This window comes from Arvicola amphibius, chromosome 7 (genome assembly GCF_903992535.2).
Source record: "Arvicola amphibius chromosome 7, mArvAmp1.2, whole genome shotgun sequence".
Lineage (NCBI taxonomy): Eukaryota > Metazoa > Chordata > Mammalia > Rodentia > Cricetidae > Arvicola > Arvicola amphibius.
The window spans coordinates 15,247,198-15,267,432 of record NC_052053.1 but is presented as its reverse complement, the minus strand read 5'-3'; the positions used below and the strand labels follow the sequence as shown (position 1 = coordinate 15,267,432).

General features: G+C 43.7%; 1 protein-coding gene across 2 annotated transcripts in view; it reads left to right on the top strand.

Annotated features, from left to right (window-relative positions):
- Nucleotides 1-14,290: 14,290 nt before the first annotated feature.
- Nucleotides 14,291-20,235, top strand: part of Nostrin (nitric oxide synthase trafficking) — a 52,541-nt gene continuing 46,596 nt past the window's right edge. Inside the window, exon 1 of one of the 2 annotated variants that reach the window (XM_038336986.1) lies at nucleotides 14,291-14,423. In XM_038336986.1, coding sequence (XP_038192914.1) covers nucleotides 14,397-14,423 — 27 coding nt within the window. In that variant the 5' untranslated portion in view covers nucleotides 14,291-14,396. The remainder of the gene's footprint in view (nucleotides 14,424-20,235) is intronic. The other variant, XM_038336987.1, reaches the window with a different exon arrangement.

The following is a 20,235-nucleotide window of genomic DNA, read 5'->3' as shown; positions in this document are numbered from 1 at the left end:
GAAGACATGAAGAAATTGTTACAGTTGGATACATTTTTATGAAATGTTTCTCTGTTTGGTTGGTTCATTTCTAATATAAGGTATCTTGTTTTCCTAGTAGTTGACTTTTTATTGATAGGCGAATAAGATAGATACTTAAAATAACAACTTGAACTGTAAAGAGCAAAAGAAATCCCATATACGGAGGACTAAACTCAGTTGTTGTTTTTTTTTTTAACCTAAGGCATCATTCTAATCTCCAAAATATGCATTTCCTTCCTCAGCTTACCCCTGGAAGCCTACAGAGACTAAGCATGCCAGCACACATCCCTGAAGGAGCCAGAACAGTATTAGGCAATGTCACATGGTTTTGGAAAGAAAGAAACCATATGCGGGGGCTGGAAAGATGACTCCGTGGTTCAGAGCTACTCCTGAAGAGGACCCAGGTAGGATCCCCAGCATGCGGGCTTCCAAACAAGGCATCTAATGCCTTCTTCTGTACTGAGGGGGTTGCTTCACTCATATCTGTAAAATAAAACAAACAAATCTCTAGAAAATTAGTTGCTACATGCATTGAACACCAGGTCTCTGTGAGATATTATGGTGTGTTGAAGAGGTCCTCAATCTATCTGGAGATGGAGGCACAAACAGTAGTTATTTTAGCAGCCCAAGATAACACTGAGAGAAACAATGCCTATTCTACTTTGTAGATCAAACTAAATGATAAAAGTAAATAGCTTTTTTAAAGAGCAGTTATTCCATAGATATAACGTATATCATCATTCTTATAGCACAGAGAGTGTAAGATAGAAATGGATATAAAAGTTCAGGGGAGAGATTGCTTTGGGATGAGATAAGGAAAAACTTCAAGTGGAAAACCAGGAGGAATGGATGGGGTTTGCATGCATCCAATGAACAGAGAAAGGCTTACCACAAAGGGAATGAGATCCAGAGAGTAATCCCTCAGTATCCTCCTGGTCTCTCAGGTGACAGCTACCTGACCTTCACCTGGACATCAATCCTCTTCCCTCCCCATAGCCTCCTTCTATAAGTCAGTCAAGCCTACTGTCTCACAGTGAGCCAGAGTCACATCTCCAGCCCTTTGATCCACCTGGAAGGCTTTTCCTGGCTGTTCCTTCCTATGGCTCTTACCTGCACCTCCAACCTCTTAAAAACTTGGAAAGATGTGACTGTTTTATCTGCCACATCCCCACCAGACTGTAAGCCTCCTGAAGGCGAAGACGTCTCTGTACTCCAGGATCGCCCTCATCCTGTGGATGACGTCCACTATGTCACAGGGGATGGATGGATGCTTTACGATGACAGATGCATTCCCAAACCTGGGAGCTTTGAAAGTGTGACTTAGGGGAGAGAGAAAGTGAGTTGATTTTTACAGATTTAACTAAAGGTAATGACAATCTATTTTTGCATAGATATCCATGAAATGGTGATAATATGGGAATGAAACTAGGTGCTGTTATTATTTCTACTTTTCTGAATAAAGAAAATGAAGCATAGAAAGATAAGAGCCCTCTTATGCTCTACCGAAAGAGTAGTGATTGTATATAACTCCGTCCAAGTTCTGAGTCACCTCTGTGCTGCCTACTGGGGCAGAAGCTTCTAAAATGTCCCATTATATGAGGACACAGGAGGCTGTACAAAGCAGCCAGGAAACCTTGATAAGGAAGATAAAGGGACTGGAAGAACAGTATTTGCCTGGCATGATGTTCATGGCCCTGGGGTCAATCTCTAGCAACACAAAGAAAGACTTTTAAGGATGCTAGCCATGGTTATTACCTTCCCTTTCCTCTTCCTCTCTTCCACCCAATTCTATTTCTTCCTAAATTATTCAGTCTGAAAACCTCAGAGCACAGAGCACTGTTTGTCTGTGCCCAGTCATGGGGTCAAGGTGGCCCAATGTACGGTATTGGAGGCCAAGTAAGACATGAATGCAAGGAGAACCAGGCTCTAAACTGAAGTGGTGGTCCACACAGGTGAGGGGGACACTCACAAGGTATGAAAGCCCAAGCCAGATAAGGAGGCTGTCCCTGCATAGCCTAAAACCAGGGGTCAGAGCTTGGCTGTCAGAATGGGGACAATGGAAGACTGGTTACATAGAGGAAAATTGATCAAATGCAGAAGTGTATTAAAGCTAATGGAGGTGAGGTTCTTCTAGAAACAAAATTACACATGTAGGGGAGGGGTAAAGTAAATGAACTTAGTAAAGTTGAATTAAAAGTGTAGGTATCTGTTTATGGTTTTTAATATATAAATGTGATGTCAAAATAAACCTATCTGTATTCTGTGTATATGTGTGTATGCATATATATATACCGTGTGTGTGTGTGTATGTGTGTGTGTGTGTGTGTGTGTGTGTGTGTGTGTGTGTGTGTGTATCTTAGTCCCTGGAATCATTGAGTCTTCAGTAGCTCCTCCTGAATAAACCTACTACTCAGCAACATAGCTATTCAACTTCTCAAATCTATTTTCCACCAAAAACAATCAACATTCCATCACCATCATCATTACTCTCAACTTTATTATTTTAAAATAAACTTGCAAATGAAATAAACATCACACCCCAAAATTAAGCAGACCCATAGTCTGTACATTTTCACAAACATCTATGCAGTTAGAGCAGGCATCCTGCAAGGCTGGAGAGATGGCTCAGCCGTTATGAGCACTTGCTCCTCTTGCAGAGGTCCCAGTTTGGATTCCCTGCATCCACGTCAAGGCTCACGGCATCTATAACCCCAGTTCCAGGGCATCTGATGTACTCTGCATGCACCAAGCACATAGTGCAGACACACATGAGCAGGCAAAACATTCACACATGAAATGAACAATTAAAAAAAAAAGACTACCCATTCTGCAGCTGTGGTGCTTCACCTTGGGTTTTACACTTTGAACATCACATGCATTCTTACACGCTTACCCAAGCTCCCCAAATAAAAAATTCATGCAGAATTAGGACTAGGACAGCGAGTTGCTCTCATTCACCATAACCCGTGTTCATTTCCTGCATCACGTCCTTCCTTGTGCCCTAATATTTAGTCCCGAAGATGGAGCTGAGTCAGTCTGGGCTATGACAGTGCTGGCTGGGTTTGTAATAACCTGTGAGTCAAAAACCCAACAGGTACTGAGAAAAGGCTAGGGTGCTATTAGCACGCGGAACCAACCTGAAGGGGGCTCTCCCCTGCAAAACCGAGAATTGTTTTGTGAAACAAAATAGATTAATGATGCACTGACTGAAATAGAAAAGTATTGCTGTAAATCATATAAATTAGTAAGCTGACTGAAAATTCGATGAAAAGCAAGCTATTTGCCTAATTTCAAGGTCCATCTCACCAAAATATTCACTAACTGCAAAGATGAAAGCAGTGACTTAAGAGTTAAGAAGCCAGACTGGCACCGTTCAGATCCAGTAAACAGCATCAGCACCATAACACCGAGTCATTCGAACGGCTGCAAAGTCAGCATAGCGCTGCGTCCCAAAGCTCTGCTTCTGTGATGTTCCTGGCAAGCATGCAGAGCCATCTCCTAACCAGGAGTGACCGTCAGATACACCCAGTTTGAAAGACGTTTTATGAAGTAATTAACTAGTAATCCTTGCCCCTCCCCATCACCCTGTGTGTGTGTGTGTGTGTGTGTGCGTGTGTGTGTGTACAATGCATATGTATGTATGTGCATGTGTGTGCTCCCACGTTTGCGAGTATGTGTATGTGTGTATGTGTTTAGTATCAAACTGAGGCCTCGCACATGCTAGGCAAGCATGCTTCCCCTGAGCTACACACAGTGACACCCCCAGCTGGTAATCTTCAAATCAGTCAAAGGAACAAAAGCCACAGAAACTGGAGAAATCTACCAGAAAGAAAGAGATGACAGGAACAGGACTGCTGAATGCAAGGCTTGGTACCAAACAGGCCTCTGTTGCTATGGAGAACATTAGTACAAAAAAAAAAAAAAAAAAAAAAGGAAGAAAAACGGAGGGTGGTAATGTATCAGTTTTAATTTTCCATTTGAGATGGCTATTTGTGGTTGCCTCCGGGAGCAACTTTACTCACAGGAAATACATACTAAAATAACAGAGCATTCCAAACATTTGATTAGCAATTTATTCCAGAAAAAAAGAACCCATAACTGTACTGTACTTGCAATTTGCCTGTCATGTCATGATTATCTGAATCAATATGTAAATTTAATTCTATTAATGTTTTAAGTGATGTTTACAGATATTTGGAGGCAGCAATTTCTATATTGTAATGTGAGAATGTGGTCGTTTTGGTTTGTGGGTTTTTGTTGGTTTGCAGCTGCTGTTTTGAAGGTGTTTTCTTTGGTTCACGGTTCAGAGGTTTCCATGCGCCGTGAGCTGGTTACGTGTTTCTGGTCCGATGGCAGCAGCCTGCGGCATGGAACAAGGGCATGCAACCCACGTCTCCAAGGCCCCTTGAAAACTGTGTACCCTGTGGCTACCACGAGTCTTGGAGTTCTTGTGGGTATCGTTCCACAGGGCCAGTCCCTTTACCAGCTCCAGCAGGCCTTAGATGGGCTAGATGAGAGGGTGGGTCAACCCAAGGCCTGGCTGTGGGCCCAGATAGTAGCGAAGCTGCTCAGACAGGGCCCCTGGGGCCACCTTCCTCAGGCAGGAGGTAAAGTCAGCTCCCCTACATGTATGTCCTCAGGGTTGGCTCCCCCTGGTCTGTGGTGAGAGGCGGGGATCATCTCTCCAGCGTGCAGGGGCCAGCTTTTTTGCTGTAGTGCCCAGGGACAAGCAAAGTCAGCTTTCCCAGGGCCAGTAAAGGCATGGTCAGATCAGCATGGCTCTCTAATTTCATCTCTCATGGTTCCTTGGTCCTCCTGAGGTGACACAGGCCACAGACGTCCACACAGACCCCAGCTGTAGCTGGGCCACGGACCCAGACGTGGCTCTTGGCAGCAGCGTGGGCCCAGTAGGCACCCTGGCTCTGGTGGAAGGACTGGCAGAAACCAGAGGCCTTGAACCATACCAGTGACTCCCTGCAATAGACATTTGCAAGTAAAACTAATGGGGAAAAGAGGTATGCTATACAGCAAGCACACTGAAGCCTCTTTTGCCACCAGGACGAACAAAGAGGTGTTAGAGAAGCAGGAGAGAAGAAGCAAAGAGATCTTTCTGTTGTTGTGTTTTTTTGTTTCTGTGGTTGTTTGCTTGCTTTGATGTGTTTCCTCATGGCAGGGATGAGGGGAGGATGGGGGAACCAGAAGATGAATGGAATTGGGGTGCATGATGTGAAACTCCCAAAGAGTCAATAAAGAAACTATTTTTAAAAAAGAAAAGAAAAAGAAAACTGTGTACCCAAGGCATTCTCAATAGATTTGTAGTTTTCAAGAGATAACAAAACATGTTCTGCTATGCAAACACTATTAGCATGTGCTTTCCAAGTACCTGCAGGCCCATTGTCTCCTCCCAGCATTTTGTCTTTCTCCTCTTCCTTCACTCAGCCATGCCATGCAGGGTCAGTCTCTGGAAGTTGCAGCACATTCCCGGAAAGATCTCTCCTAGTATCTATTGCAAATTAATATGCCCCTCCCTTTAGACTGTGTTCTTTGAAATGGGGAGTTATAGTACCAGCATCTCTGTCTCCTTCATAAGGACTGAGATGAACAAATGGGGCTTTGAGGTCCAGGAATGCGTGAATGAGCAAACCCATACCATTGAGGCATAGACCTTCAAAATGCTGCTGAGAAGCAAATTAAGGACTGTGAGAAGTCCTTCTGTGTTGCTTTTATTGGTTAATGAATAAAGCTGTTTTGGCCAGTGGCTTAGCAGAATAGAGCTAGAGGAGAAAACTAAACTGAATGCTGGGAGAAAGAAGGTAGAGTTGAAGAGAAGGTGATTTCTTATGAAGTGGTTAGAGACAGAAAACTTAGCTTGTACAATTTTTAAATTCACGGTGTGTTCTAGTTTTCTTCCCATTGATGTGATTAAAACACTGATCCAAAGCAGTTTGGGAATGGAAATGGAAATGGTTATATCAGCCTACACTTTACAGTACATCATGTAGGGAAGCCGCAGCCAGAACTTGAAGCAGGAGCTTGAAGCAGTAACCATGGAGGAATGCTACTTCCTAGTTTGTTTCTCCTGCTTGTGCACAGCCATCTTTCTTAGACAACCCACAACTGGTGTGGGAGAATTCTGTCAATTATGTTTTAAATAAATGCTGATTGGCCAGTAGCCAGGCAGGAAGTATAGGCAGGACAACCAGACAGGAAGTTGAGGTGGGGCAATGAGAACAGGAGAATTCTGAGAATGAGGAAGCCCATTCCTCCCCAGTCCTGTCCAGATACCAAAGAAGGAAGATATGACCTGCCCTACTGAAAAAGGTACCGAGCCATGTGTCTAACATATACTAGAATAATGGGCTAATATAAGTTATGAGTTAAAAAGAAGCCTGAGCTAATGGGCCAATCATTTTATAACTTATGTAGACCTCTGTGTGATTTTCTTTGGGGCAAAATGGCTGTGGGACTTGGTGGGAGGAGAGACCAGGCAGGACAGAAACCTCAGTCAACACAGGACCACCTGCCCAACCAGGGATGGCACCACTCAGAGGGGGCTAAGCCCTCTGCCATCAAATGTTGTTCAATGCAATGTCACACAGACATGCCCAAAGGCCAATTTGTGATGGAGGCAATTCTTCAATTGAGGTTTCCTTCTTCTAGATGTATAAAGTTGACAACCAGTATTAGCTATCAGACAGTGGAAACAGAACAAAGAAACAATCAGTTGCCTTCTGTGTTATAAACAAGGCTGACTTCACAACAACCATACAATGTAAACCCAAGGCTTTTACTATGTCCTAAAGTCCTCATTTGTGCTTCCTCATTGCACGGAAGGTTTTTCCTTTTTGTTATTATTATTGTTTTTCTCTCACAAGCTTGTACGTGTTGGGCAAATATTCATTCTGTTTTGTTTTTAATTTGTATTTGTTTTATAATGTATGCATTTGGACAAGGCTTCAGAAATGCTTTTCAGTTTTTGGAGAGATGTGGAAAATAAGTAGACTAATCACTTCCTCATGCAGAGGCTAAAAATAAAAGGTAATTTAATCAGAATAAGATTGCTTCTACACTGCTCTATAAGGATGATGCGGGGAAGTGATGTCACGCTCAGCACACACTGTTCATGATTCTCACACGTGCCTAATGGCTGCAGAGAATGTCCTGCTCCTCTGGTAACTCAACCAGGCCAAGGACTGGTGTCGGCCAGAATTTAGAAGGGCTATGTGGTCTTGGGAAGATGTCAAGGCATGCTACCATGCTTCCCCAAATTCTCCTGGAAAGCACTTTGGGGAGTGTTGTTCCACTCAAAGCCAGTTGGCCTGCCCAGTCCAACCACTGAGTCCTGGCAGCGTGGCCAGCTGCTCCTGCCCACTCATTCACCCATCAGTGACCACAGGCCAGCAGCCTGGATGAAGGCTCGTTGTCATCCTGTACATTTGTCCTGCTATGAATATAGTAGACATTCTAATTGTTCTTGGCAAGGTTTCCAGGATGCAGCTCATCTTAGACCCCCCAGTCTTCCCAAACGTCTTTCCAACATTAGGCTTTTCCTTGCTTCATGCTTGGTCCTTTCCCTTCTTGTTTATAACTTTTGAAGTCAAAAAAATAAAGAAAGAAAGAAAGAAAGAAAGAAAGAAAGAAAGAAAGAGGAAGGAAGGAAGGAAGGAAGGAAGGAAGGAAGGAAGGAAGGAAGGAAGGAAGGGAGGGAGGGAGGGAAAGAAAGAAAAAAGAAGGAAAGAAAGAAAGAAAGAAAGAAAGAAAGAAAGAAAGAAAGAAAGAAAGAAAAGAAAAACAAAACTCTCCAAGAAAGTTCTCTAAGTGACCCCTGGGGACTCTAGTCAGTGGAGCGCTTCTCAGTTTCCTGCTTGTCCAGTTGTCCAGGCCAATTTTAATCTGTGTCAGAATCTCCCAAGTATGTTTAGCCATTTCTTGTTTTAGACTTCCTGACTAGAAGGTCACACTTATCTTTCCTTTCAGGGTTTTGAACGCCTCAGTTTCCTGATAGCTAAGGATACAACCCTACTCACAAGTGCCATCCCATGCCTTGTCAGTAAAGAGGAACCAGCTATGGTGGTCACTTTCCCAGCACTGAATTCAGTCGAATATGAGTGATTATTTCTAAGTGTTTACTTGCTCCAGGTACTTGAATATAAAGACCTCATTTGCAGCATGCCAGGGAGACAAACCCATAATCCAATGCAGCAGGATAAATAAATCAAAGAAGGCATGTGCATCAGATACCAGGACCACAAAGTACTGTCTGAGAAAAGTCACACCCACTGGACTCTATAAGTAAAAGTCAACCAGGCCAACTCAAATAAAGAGAGGTCTCTAGGCAGAAGGAACAGCAGCTGCAAAATCCTACAAGCATGAAGCGATGGCCCACGAGGTCAGTTTCTTCCCTTATGAAAAGCTGAAATGAGGGGCTGGGGAGCTGGCTCCGTGGCTAAGAGCATTTGCTGCTCTTGCAGAGGACCCAGGTTCAGATCTCAGTGACCACTCTGGTAGGCCACAGCCTCGTGGTGATACACAGATGAATAGAAATGAGTTAATTTAAAAAGATGGAAGGGTTAGTTAATAAAAAGCCTGAGCTAATAAGCCAAACAGTGCTGTAATTAGTATAGTTGGGTGTGATTATTCGGGTCTGAGTGTCCAGGAAACAAACAAACAGTCTCTACTTACACATCAGGTAACTTCCAACTCCCTATAATTCTCCTTCCGGTTCTCTTCTGGCCTCCATTCACACATGGTACTCACGCATACACTCAGACACACACACACACACACAAATAAACAATCTTTAAAAGTGTTAACATAATTGTCATTCTTCTTAAAAAACCTTTTTGCCTGTTTTTTTGTTTCTAGAGCAATACATAGTTATTTCAAATATTTAAATTGTACAGAAGTATATGATCTAGTGAGTTAAGAGTCTTTCAATCCAACACCTTCAGAGAAAAACTGTAATCTCTCTGTGGATATGCACCTAGACCAATTTTCCTTATGTAAAGATCAACCCAGAATCACGGAATCGTACCATTTGTTTCTGTGTTAAGTAGGTCATACTACACCCTCGTCTTTTGGATGCTTAGTATCTATTGTGGCAGTGTGACATGGTGACCAAAACACGGAAGCACCAGAGTCAAAGAAAGTAGTCTCCCTTCCCGTGTGACCTTGAGGAAGTCACTTGTCTGCCCCAGGCCTCAGTTCCCCTATGTACTGTAAGGATCAAAATAATACATATATGCTTCCAAGAATTGTTATAATTATCTTAAAAATTAGTATTCTTTTCTTTGTGTATGTCTGTATGTCTGTGTGTGTATGTGTGTGCATAGTGTGGCACATGCATGTGTGGATTATGCACAGTTTGGGAGGCGTGAGCCTGTGAGTGCTGGAGGAGGCCAGAGGAAAAGGTCAGGTGACCTGCTCTAGCACAGTCTCTCACTGAGCCTGGCCCTGTGCTAACCACAGACAAGCCCCTCTCCCCATTTCTCCTACCTCAGATCTCACTGCACTGGGTTTACACACACACACAGACACATCCAGCTTTGTGTGGGTGTCCTGGGACACAGGATAACCCCTCTAAACATGAATTTCTCTTACCATAAGTTGTTCAACTAAGGCTCTATTGATAATGTTCCGGTCGCTCATAATGTATTACATGCTTTAGGTAGGAAGGAAAATTCAGGGCAGTTTTGAATTGCCTTTACCCTTCATATATTTGGGCTCCTGTCCCACCCCCCCCAGCTGAGTACTTAATAAATGTACAAAATGTAGACAACTCCCCTTGAATGAGACACACAGTGTGACAGACAGAGTCCTGTACAGTAGCTTCCGTTTTGTGTCCTTTGGTTTGGTTTCTGTAGACAAGGATGCTGAGCACAGCCGAGAAAGAAGAAAGGAGCACCAAGCTTGAGTCAAACTGAAGACCTGAACTGGGAAGAAGCCAGGAAATGAATCCAGGTCAAAGGCATCCAGGCAGAGACCAAAGTGAGCAGAGAGGTCACAATGATGCCAAGACATTAGATTCTCCAGAAAAAGACTGTGATCAGCCTTCTCCATGGAGATGCCTCGCTATCTGTATAGCTCTCATCATCTGGGGCTACGAACGAGTCATGCTCACATTTACTCCAAAGCCATATGGCACTCTGCCCATCTTGCTGACTCAAGGGTTCGTGCACCAACTCCCAATGTCTCCTAGTCATTCCTAGGAGGCAGAGTCTATGGCTTCCTCCTAAGGCGCAGAACACACTTACTCAGGTTGACCTGGCCTCCTTGTCAAGGCTGATCAGGATCAGCTGATAGGAACCCCAGAGAACCCTGCTGTGCCACTACCCTCCACTGCTCCCACCCCCAATCCCTCCCCCACCCCCACCAGACTCTCCACAGTAGTCTGTGAAGTCCGAGAGGAATGTCCTGTCCCAAAGCGGCAGGCAGCCCCCCTTGGGAATGTGTTTCTCTTGTTTATCTACCGATGCATGATCTGTGCTTTTGGAGGAAGCTTACCCCACTGAGTGCAGGAAGGGACGGAAGATAGAGAGAAGCCATTCCCTCTTGTGTTTTCTTCCTTTATCTCTCAAGTGACTGAGGAGCAAATATTGACCAGTCATTGTGATAGGCTGAATGACAAGGTGGTTCCAGTTCCCAACGCCCTCTGTGTCTCTGTCCTTTGGCCAAGGGACTTTCAGTTCACCGCCTTTGAATCTGGGTGGGCTTCTTGGTGGCTTTGCTCAGGTAGGCATGGCTAAGGTGACTGGGTAGTCAGTTGCGAGTCTGCACATCAGAAGCCCTTGAACTCCCACTAACTCTCTATGCTCTTGTGATGTACCCCGGAACTGTAGGCCTGGGCATCTGGTTAATAAGATAAAGCCTCAGGGAACAGCCAGCCCAACACCCCAGGAAAGCTGCTGCACCAGGCACTGCAGGAATGCATCAAGGCCCTGCTCCTTGTGAGTGAGCCCAGCGAGAGCCTGGGAACCGACAGTGTACGGGAGGATTTGTCAATGAATCAATTCTGTATCATTTGAAACTCCTGGCTTCTTGGTCATTAAGCAGCGTTACTGACAGGACTCTCCTCTCTGACCTCTTTGCAAATTCACACACCCCTTTGAGAAGTTGAACACACAAACCCTAACTGTCAATCTGGATCCAGCCGGGACACCCTGCTGAGCTTGCTAGAGTCTGTGAGAGGGACCTGGAGCAGGGCAGAGATAGTTTTCTTTAGCAGATGTCCAGAGGTGTACAGTTTCTGGAAGACAGATGGGAAGCAGGTATGTCCTATCCCACAGATACCGTAATAAGCTCTGGTATGGTGGCATTCCTGATATAAACTTTAAGAGCAAGACAATCTTTAGAACCCATGTTCATTCACCGAGAGTCTTTTTTTTTCTTTTAATGAAATCCATTTTTTTTCTTACATAATGTGTCCTGATTATGGTTTTCCATCATTCTACTCCTCCCAGCTCCTCACCACCTCCACCACTTCCCCTCTGACCTGGATCAGTTCACACACTCTCTCTCATCAGAAAACAAATAGGAGCCCAGTGGTGACACAGGCCTTTAATCCCAGCACCTTAGGGGCAGAGGCCTGCAGATCTCTGAGTTTAAGACCAGCTGGTCCACAGAGTGAGTTCCAGGACAGCCAGGGCTATACAGAGAAAACATGCCTCAAAAAGTGAAAAAAAAAAGAGAGAGAGAGAAAGAAAGAAAGAAAAGAAAAGAAAAGAAAAGAAAAGAAAAAGAAAAGAAAAAGAAAAACGAAAAAAGAGGAAACAGGCTTCTAAGGTACAATAATAAAATTTAATAAGATAAAACAAAAACTAACACATTAAATAGAACAAAACAAAGGAACAGAAGGAAAAGCTAAGAAAAGGCACAAGAAACATAGACCTGCTCATTCACACACTTAGGAATTCCATAAAAACACAAAACTGAAGCCATAATATATACCCAAAGGACCTGTAGAGTACAAAGAAAGAAAAAATATAAATAAAATCAAGTCTTAACTATCAAAAGAACTGCTTTTCTTTGGTTCTTTGTCTTATGTTGGTATGCTGTATCCTATTCCAGTTTGTTTTTTTATTTTATTTTGTGATTATGTTTCTAGATGCCTGTTTGTTTTCTGCTGAGAGAGAGAAAGAAAGGGTGTGGATACGGGTGAAAGGGGAGGTGGAGAGAATCTGAGAGGAGTTGAGGGAGGGGAGATTGTAATCAGAATATACTGTATAAAAATCTATTTTCAATTAAGAATGAAAAAAATCAGGAAAATGAAGTAGGAATACAGAGGTGATAACAAGCTGTCCCAGAACCTGAAACTCTGGCTCATCAAGTTTATGAAAACTCTGACACTAAAGAAAACATTAATGGGAATGTGAGCTTCTTAACGCTGACCAGCTTCATCATTCTGAGATATTCCACACAACTCCAGTCTCCTGATAGCCACCCAGGGCTGTGACCCCCAGTGATGACAGCCGCCCAGGGCTGTGACCCCCAGTGATGATGGTTAAGCCAATGGAGAGAATTTCGATGGTATGTGAAGGGTGTCTCCTGACTCAGACTTCACCTCTTGGCTCCTGTAAACTCTCCTCTTTTACTGTCTCCCTCCTACACTGTTAATAGGGACTTTCTAGAGAGCCTGGACCCAAGAGGCAGATGAATGGAGGTGTGGCAGCTGGGCAGACATAGACGAGCTGCCAGAAGACCTGAAGTGTTTGAGGGGACTTTGCAGACAGAGCTACTACTGTCAAATGTGGCTCCATACTTGCCTGCCCACAAGTCAGAGCAAAGCTGCTCACGCCTTGCAAATGACCGTCACAAGTCCATAGGCAATTAGAAACCTAGGGACTGCCAGCTAGAAAAGGTGTAGAAAAGCCGTGATAAAATAAGTCACTGATAGAGATTTCTAGCTCTGCTCATTTTTTTGAGCAATGAAAGATAAGGCCAATCATAGGCTTAAATTGATAACCAATGTTAGGAATATTTTCTAATAGAGCCTCTCTGCCGGCGCAAAGGAATCCAATCAGACCAGATTAAACCAAATTAAATGGCTGAGTTTAATAGACGGTGGACTCCAGGTGACCAGGGTGGCAGGGACCATGGCAGGGAGAAGACAGAGGGAAGGCACACAGGCAAACCCAAAACCATGTGTTCCTTCTCTGGGCACCGCCTAAATACCCTGTGGGAGGGATCAGCTCTTGGCAGGCTGGGAGTTGGAGTCCGGACCAACACCTAGCCTCTTGGTTATGCTGGGCTGAGAATGGGGATCTGGGTTCAATTAGGCCTGGAGAGGTGGCTCCTGAATGGCTTGCTTCCTAAGAATCTCTTTCGGACACTTCAGTGTTAACAGTTCTATAAGGCTTGTACTAGCTCTTGGAACAGGAGAAATAGAGGTTTGGTACATCGTGGGGGGGGGGGGGTCTGGGTCATTAATTTATATATCAAAGGCAGGGCTCCAGGCAGATTTGTCATCACTGGGAATTAACCTCCTGTATTAGTTACTGTTCTCAATGCTGCAGCAAGATTCCTGGCAAAGGCTGGGAGGAAGGGTTTATCTGGGCCCTGCTGTTTGAAGTACCGTCTAGTCCACCACAGCAGGGAAGGTGGGGCGGCGGGAGCTTGAGGGCGGTTAGTCCTATTGCATCTGCAGTCAGGTTGCAGAGAGATAATGCTAGTGTTCCACTCACTCATTTTTATTCAAGGCTAGGACCCAGCTCATCGGAGGATGCTGCCCACATTTAGGGTGGGTCTTTTCACCTAAGTTAACTCAGTCTAGAAACTTGCTGACAGGTAGGCTCAGAGGTTAGTCTCTTAGATGATTCTAGATCCTGTCAAGTTGACAAAACCATTATACAGCCCCGTCTGGATCCCAGTAGGATGCTATATTCTCACTCAAATCTTTCCCCATCATCTGGAGAATGAAAGGCAGCTACGGCTATCACTTTTCTCCTGTCTAGCATGTATAGTTCCCAAAGCAGCATAAAACACAGAAACTATAAGTCATGACTGGACCAGCAAGCTGGAAAAATGTGAGCTCCCCACCATGATTTTGGACGTCCAGATCACAAGGGAATGCCACATAGCTTCTGGGCTTCTTCTCAAGACTACACCTCAGGGCCTCAGTGTCCTGCCCTGTGAGTGTTTGCTGAACTGGTTCTCACCATCTCCCAGGGGCTCTTTTGACCCCGAGCTGTGCTTTGCTTTTTCAGGAAACAAACTGGATGAAAGTCCAGGGCTGGAACTTCCTCCTTGGTGTGTTTGACAAGGACTGACGTACTCTAAGCCCTTTGAATCCCGGAAGTCCAGAACACACCCCATCTGATTGATTGCAGCGTCCAGAATGCTGTAGTGTAACTAAAAGACAAAGCAAAGAGCATTTCGACATGAGGGACCCACTGACGGATTGCTCGGTGAGTAGACCAGTGGTGTGCGTGTGTGTGTGTGTGTGCATGTGTGTTTAATGGCAGAGAAATTTGAGACAATCAGAAACTAGGCACGTTTGGCTAAGGTACAAAAAGTCGGTAGTTTTTCCTCGGTTAAGTTTAAAATAGAGCCTTCTCGAAAAAGTGACAGTCATAGCTGTCTCTCATTATCAAATTGATGGGGAAAGGTTTGGATGAGAGTGTTGCATCTGAGTCTGATTCAGACGGGGCTGTTTGAGAAGTAGCATTAAGGCACACACCAACAGTGCCAAGATCGCGTATCGACTGGATATGAGTGCACACAGACTATCTATAGTGCAATTTAGCTCAGAGATCAAATCAAGGAAGGAGGAATTGCCTCCCCATCCCTCACCCCAACCCACTTTTTAATCCAACAATTTAAGAGTTGCTATCTTAAGCCCTACAGGACACAGAACAGATGCCCACTCTGTCAGCCTGGTGGACAGTTCACCAGTGTGCTTGCTCCAGTCCTGAGAGTTTTCTCCCAAATACAAAATTGATCAAAAGTCCAATGACACAGCAGTAGTGGCAGAGATTTGACCTAGGAGACAAGATGCACTAGGAATAAAGGGAAGATATATTTATCTCAAAGCCAAAGTAATCGAGAAATTTCAAATGTCTTACCCCGGTAAGCACTGTTGGGATGCTGAATTTGGTGAATTCAGAAGCCAGAAATTGTAGTCATTGTAGTCATTCAAATATTTTACTAAAAACAAGCCTGTGGAGAGGTGAAGGAGGTCTGTAAAGAAGCCTTAAGACCAGCAGAGGGTTGATGCCTCCTGCTTTCCTTTTGTTTAACCAAAGGGTGTCAACCAATGGGTGAGGAGAGCACGGGGTTGGGAGAGAGATAGAACCGTAGCTGGCATTATGCAAATTGAGTTCAAGAATCACGTGACTGGTGAGGTAACCACCTAAGTGTCTAGTAGATTGTAGCACCAGCCTCAGTGACCACAAGAAATGTGCTTAATGATGAAACATTCCAATGCTGTGCTTGATTGATGATACTGAGTGACCCGCCCCCACTGGCACCCCATCCTCGGTCTCCTCTGCATTGGTGGTTAAAGATAATTTTCTGGAGAAATCCATTCTTCTCTCTCTGAGTTTGCTCCCTATGACATTTTAAATTTCTCCTGTCTCAGCATGCATGTCTGGTACTGTTTTTCCCTGGTATGGGAGTGGTAAGGTGGGAGAGGGATGGGATACATTGATGCAAAAACCTGGTACTATTCATTATTTGGAAAGTCAGTGCCAAGATAGCATAATAGATTAAAGGGAGAGAGAGATAGGGAAGAGCACTAAGTTTTTAAAAGGGAAAAAAAGAAAGAAAGAAAGAAAGAAAGAAAGAAAGAAAGAAAGAAAGAAAGAAAGAGGGAGGGGGGGGGAGGGAGTTAGTTAGGTGGAGGGAGGGAGGGGTTGGTAGGGAGAGGATGGGGCTGTATTGCTTGGTCCATGTATCTTTCTTAGCGGGAAGGGGAGGAAGAGGGATTGAAAGTCTACCATTTTTTTTTTTGGTAGGTAGCAGAACTTATCTTCAAGTCAGGACTAGGAACAAATGTTTTCTTTTAAGCAGCCCCCAAGGCAGCCTACCCCTCACCTCTGTGGCAGTTCAAAGCTCTATTTTCTGGGATGCTAAGTGATGCCTTACCCTATTCTGAGCATCCCTGAGGGTGTTTGTCCTTGCCCATGACTGAAGGCGATGTCTATGGGCCCATTGCCACCAAAGGTATCCGGGAATCAAGAGGAGGCGGATATCCCTTCAGCCTGAACTTCTAAACTCTCTAAAGCCACAGAGTATTTATTTATTTATTTGCAATTGTTCCATCTTTATCAAACGTTCAAGTTGACTTCCTGGTACAAGCTCGGCTTGTACTTGGGGGAACAATGCTCTACAGTGGGGAACGTGCTAAAATGAGGACACAGATTTTAGAGGAATGTTTTGGGAAAGAACGCCTTTTATAGAGACCCCAAAGCTCCCACTACCTACCAAAACATCTATCCATTTTAATTGTACAAAGCACAATTAAACCTCCTTTTCCCCCTTTGGTTTTTTGAGACAGGGTTTCTCTGTGAAGCTCCGGAACCTGTAGACCAGGCTGGTCTTGAAATCACAGGCATCTGCCTCTGCCCCCCGAGTGCTGGGATTAAAAGGGTGCACCACTACCTCCTGGTTTTAAGTTGTAATTCTTAACTTGGTCCACACCAATGGGTTTGAGTATCAATCTCAGTGGGTCAAGAGCAAAGTCAAATAAACAAATAAATGGGGGAAGATCTATACTTATACGATTCTAACTGAAATGTAGAATTTTCTTCAATTTGAGTATCCAATACTACTAACAGTATCTAGGACTGTGTAAACAATTAAAAGCACAGTTTTTTTTAATATAACAGTGATATTGTAGATGTCAGAGTATTGCTTATTCTCAGCCTTATTTAGATGCTTTGATAATATCATAAACTTAAAAATATTTTTTATAAATATACATATATATCAATGTAGTTCCATTTCTTTGGAATCCTATGGTATTTTCCTTTTTGCATTTAAAAAATAATATTCTAAGTGAGATATGTTTTACTGAACTTTGAAAGCAGGTTTGATACAAAAAACCTTGAAACTCTCATTCGGGCCATGCTCTGTGAGAGAATGAACCGCTACGGGGAAAGGGGGGCTCAACCTCCAGCAGTCAGGTCAAGTCTGCTATCAAGTGATTGTCACTAAAGGAAGCTGGAGACAGGTACTATGTAGGGCTTTTAAATAATCATGAGGATGTTAGAGCTTATTTCTTAAGTTTTATTTTTTTTAAGTTCTGGTTTTGGAAAGGAAAAGAGTTGGCTCTAAGCCTTGATGCCTGCGAGCGTCTCACTGACACATAAGGCTGTGCCACGAGAAATCTTCCTCAACTCCATGAGCAAGGAAATGGATAGCATCAAGTTCTTCCCAGAGGAAATGGTTCAATCATGTATAAAATAAAATATAAAATAAAGGAAAGAAAAAAATGACCACTTTCTCCCTTCCTCTTAAGAAGACTGTAGGGACCAAATGGAGCGAAGGTTTTAAGCTGTCACCAAATGGTTGCAATTTTAGGTACTCACAAAGAAGCCAGGTAGGAGCCTGTTAGAGCATGCCTCTGGCTCCTGCATCAGCCCATTCACTTGTGAAGTCAGCTGCCAAAATAAGACCAGACTGCTTCTCATCCTGGTAACCTGGTTCACATGCCATCCTGAGTGTCTTAGCTTGCTGGCTCAGCCTGGCTCACCAGCTGTGACTGGCACGGATTCCAAGGGCACTGAGGTCTATGGCTCATGGGAACCTCTCCCCCTCTGAGAGACAGGAAAGGGCAGGTGGAGTCTGGCATGGATAATGTGGAGTCCATACTGTCTTCATGCATCCTGCATCTCTTAGGCCTTTGTCTTAGCAACTGTAAAAGACAAGGAGATGGTAGATTGTACTGCTTCCTTAGTACTGTTTCTTACAGTTTAAGAAATCCTACCACAAAGCTTCAAATACCAAACAGATCTCTAATAAATACAGGTAATGCCTTAATTTGAGGGGCAGCGTTTTGAAAAAGTCACCACCAGTGAGAGAGAACTCACATGACATCCTTTGCACCGGCCTGGCACAGAAAGGGCACCAAGAAACTTATGCAGCTAAATTCAAGTCAGGCCTCACAGCTTCTTTAACTCCTAACCATCACACCATCATGTGCCTTTAAAAAAGCCCGTGTGAGCATCCAGGGTAATAACAGTTTTTCCTAGAACAATTAAATTTAGTCTTTTGAAGCATTCGAACTGTGTAAAGTCAGAAAGAGCAACTTGGGCCAAGTTCAACAGCAGCGTTTTATCAGCGTTTACAGTTCAACGGCCTAGTCATGCCACACGCTGCTGGCCTAGACGACTATGCTTTGCTTTGCTGTTTGGTGGGCTATTTGCTTGTTTGCTTTGTAATAGCAGCATTTAAACGACAGAATTTGCTCTCAAGTGTCCATCAGAGACATTTTCCTAGCACTGGATAGGACATGCCTTTGTGTGCAAAAGTGAAAAGATTTTTATTTTTTAAGTCTCAGAAATGTCCTAAATATCCTGGCTACAAGCAGACTAATTATTTGTAAAGGGAATTTTAAAAACATAATATGTTATCTTGTGAACTAATGGTCCAAGGGAGAAAGAGCATGTACAAATAAATTCAGGTGGCGATATAAAATTAGCATTGAGTTCTTCCCTGGGATGCAGATGTTGTAGGGCTGGGATCTATGAAAGCTCAATGGGTAGGAAAAGACAATTCATATTTACTTTCCACATGTCTTTCACCAGAACGAATCCTTTTTTGCGTTTTGATAATATTAGGAAGCCATCAATGCCTCTTGAACCGGCATGTCGGCTCTCTGAGTAAGTTTAGTTTGATTATATTGATTAGCTAGATGCAGACATTTGGTTCCAATGGATCGTCTAGCTGATTTAATTACCTGACATTTCTAATCACAAGTCTATCCATAGTCTAATGAGGTCATCTTTAGCTCTTTGAGTCTTAACTCTAAGTAAGAGATTGGGCTTCTGTACTTCTCATAGTGTGTCCCATGGGACCTCTTCAAAGTCCCCTCTGATGTGTGAGAGTGGGTGGGAAGGGGAAATAGGGGGAAATAGGACAGATGCAGAGGAGCCAAAGTCAAGGTGATGAGTTTTCACTGCCTCTGAGCAGAAACAGTGAGGTTTTCTGATCACACACACACACACACACACACACACACACACACACACACGAGTAGATAATCACAGTATCTTCTTTAACATTTAGGGAAGTCTATTTAAAATTTTTTTGTGTTTGTGTTCAAGTTTGAATAAATGATACACAATAAAAAGTTCAGGACCATTGGCTCTAAATAAGAAATTAAGCGAGTAAATAGAAATAGTCTTATATTCTCTTTTATTTATAAACATCACCTTTATCTTAGTCTGGATCAGGGATATTGTGGAGTTCCGGCACATTGAACATAAGGTCAAAGATAAAGATTCTACCCTATGTCATTATAAACAGAATATCCTTCTTTATCTGATCATTAAATTAAGAACAATATGATGTATTGCCTGGACACAATGGGACTCAGGAAATGGTTTGCTTGAGGCGTGGATCCCCCAACCTATGATCTGACCAGAGTAGCTGAGGCAGCAGAACCACTGGCCATTCCTCTGTCTGGAAGAACTTTGTTCACTTAACCACTTATTCCAATACAAACACTTTCTATGAAAAAAAAATATGGTGAATTAACTATCTCCCAAATCCTACAGCTGATAACTCAAGGGCCAACAGAAACCATAGCTGTACTTTACTTGAGAAAACTCTTTCCTTACAAGTTGAGTTGGGGACTAGAGAAATGGCTCCAGGTAAAGGCCCTGGCTGCTCTTCCAGAGGACCTGGGTTCAATCCCCATCACCTTCATGGCAACTCACAACTGTAGCATGAATAATAAAAACCCAGAGACTGATATAGGGATTAAAGATGAAGATCAGAGCAGAACAATAAAGCCACCAGAGAGACCTGTTACCTCTACCAATGCTCAGACTGAAGGGGAAACTCTCAGACTGCCTAGAATGCACTGTGTCTCCGACAAACCTCAGACTCCACACCCTAGTGCTTGTCCCCTCCCCTTTATATTCCTCCTTCCACCCAGCCACATTGCTTCTGTCTCCACCTCCTTAGTGTTAGGATTAAAGGCGTGTGACTCCCAAACACCGGTATTAAAGGTGTGAGCTACCACCACCTGGATCTGTTTCTGGATCAACTTTA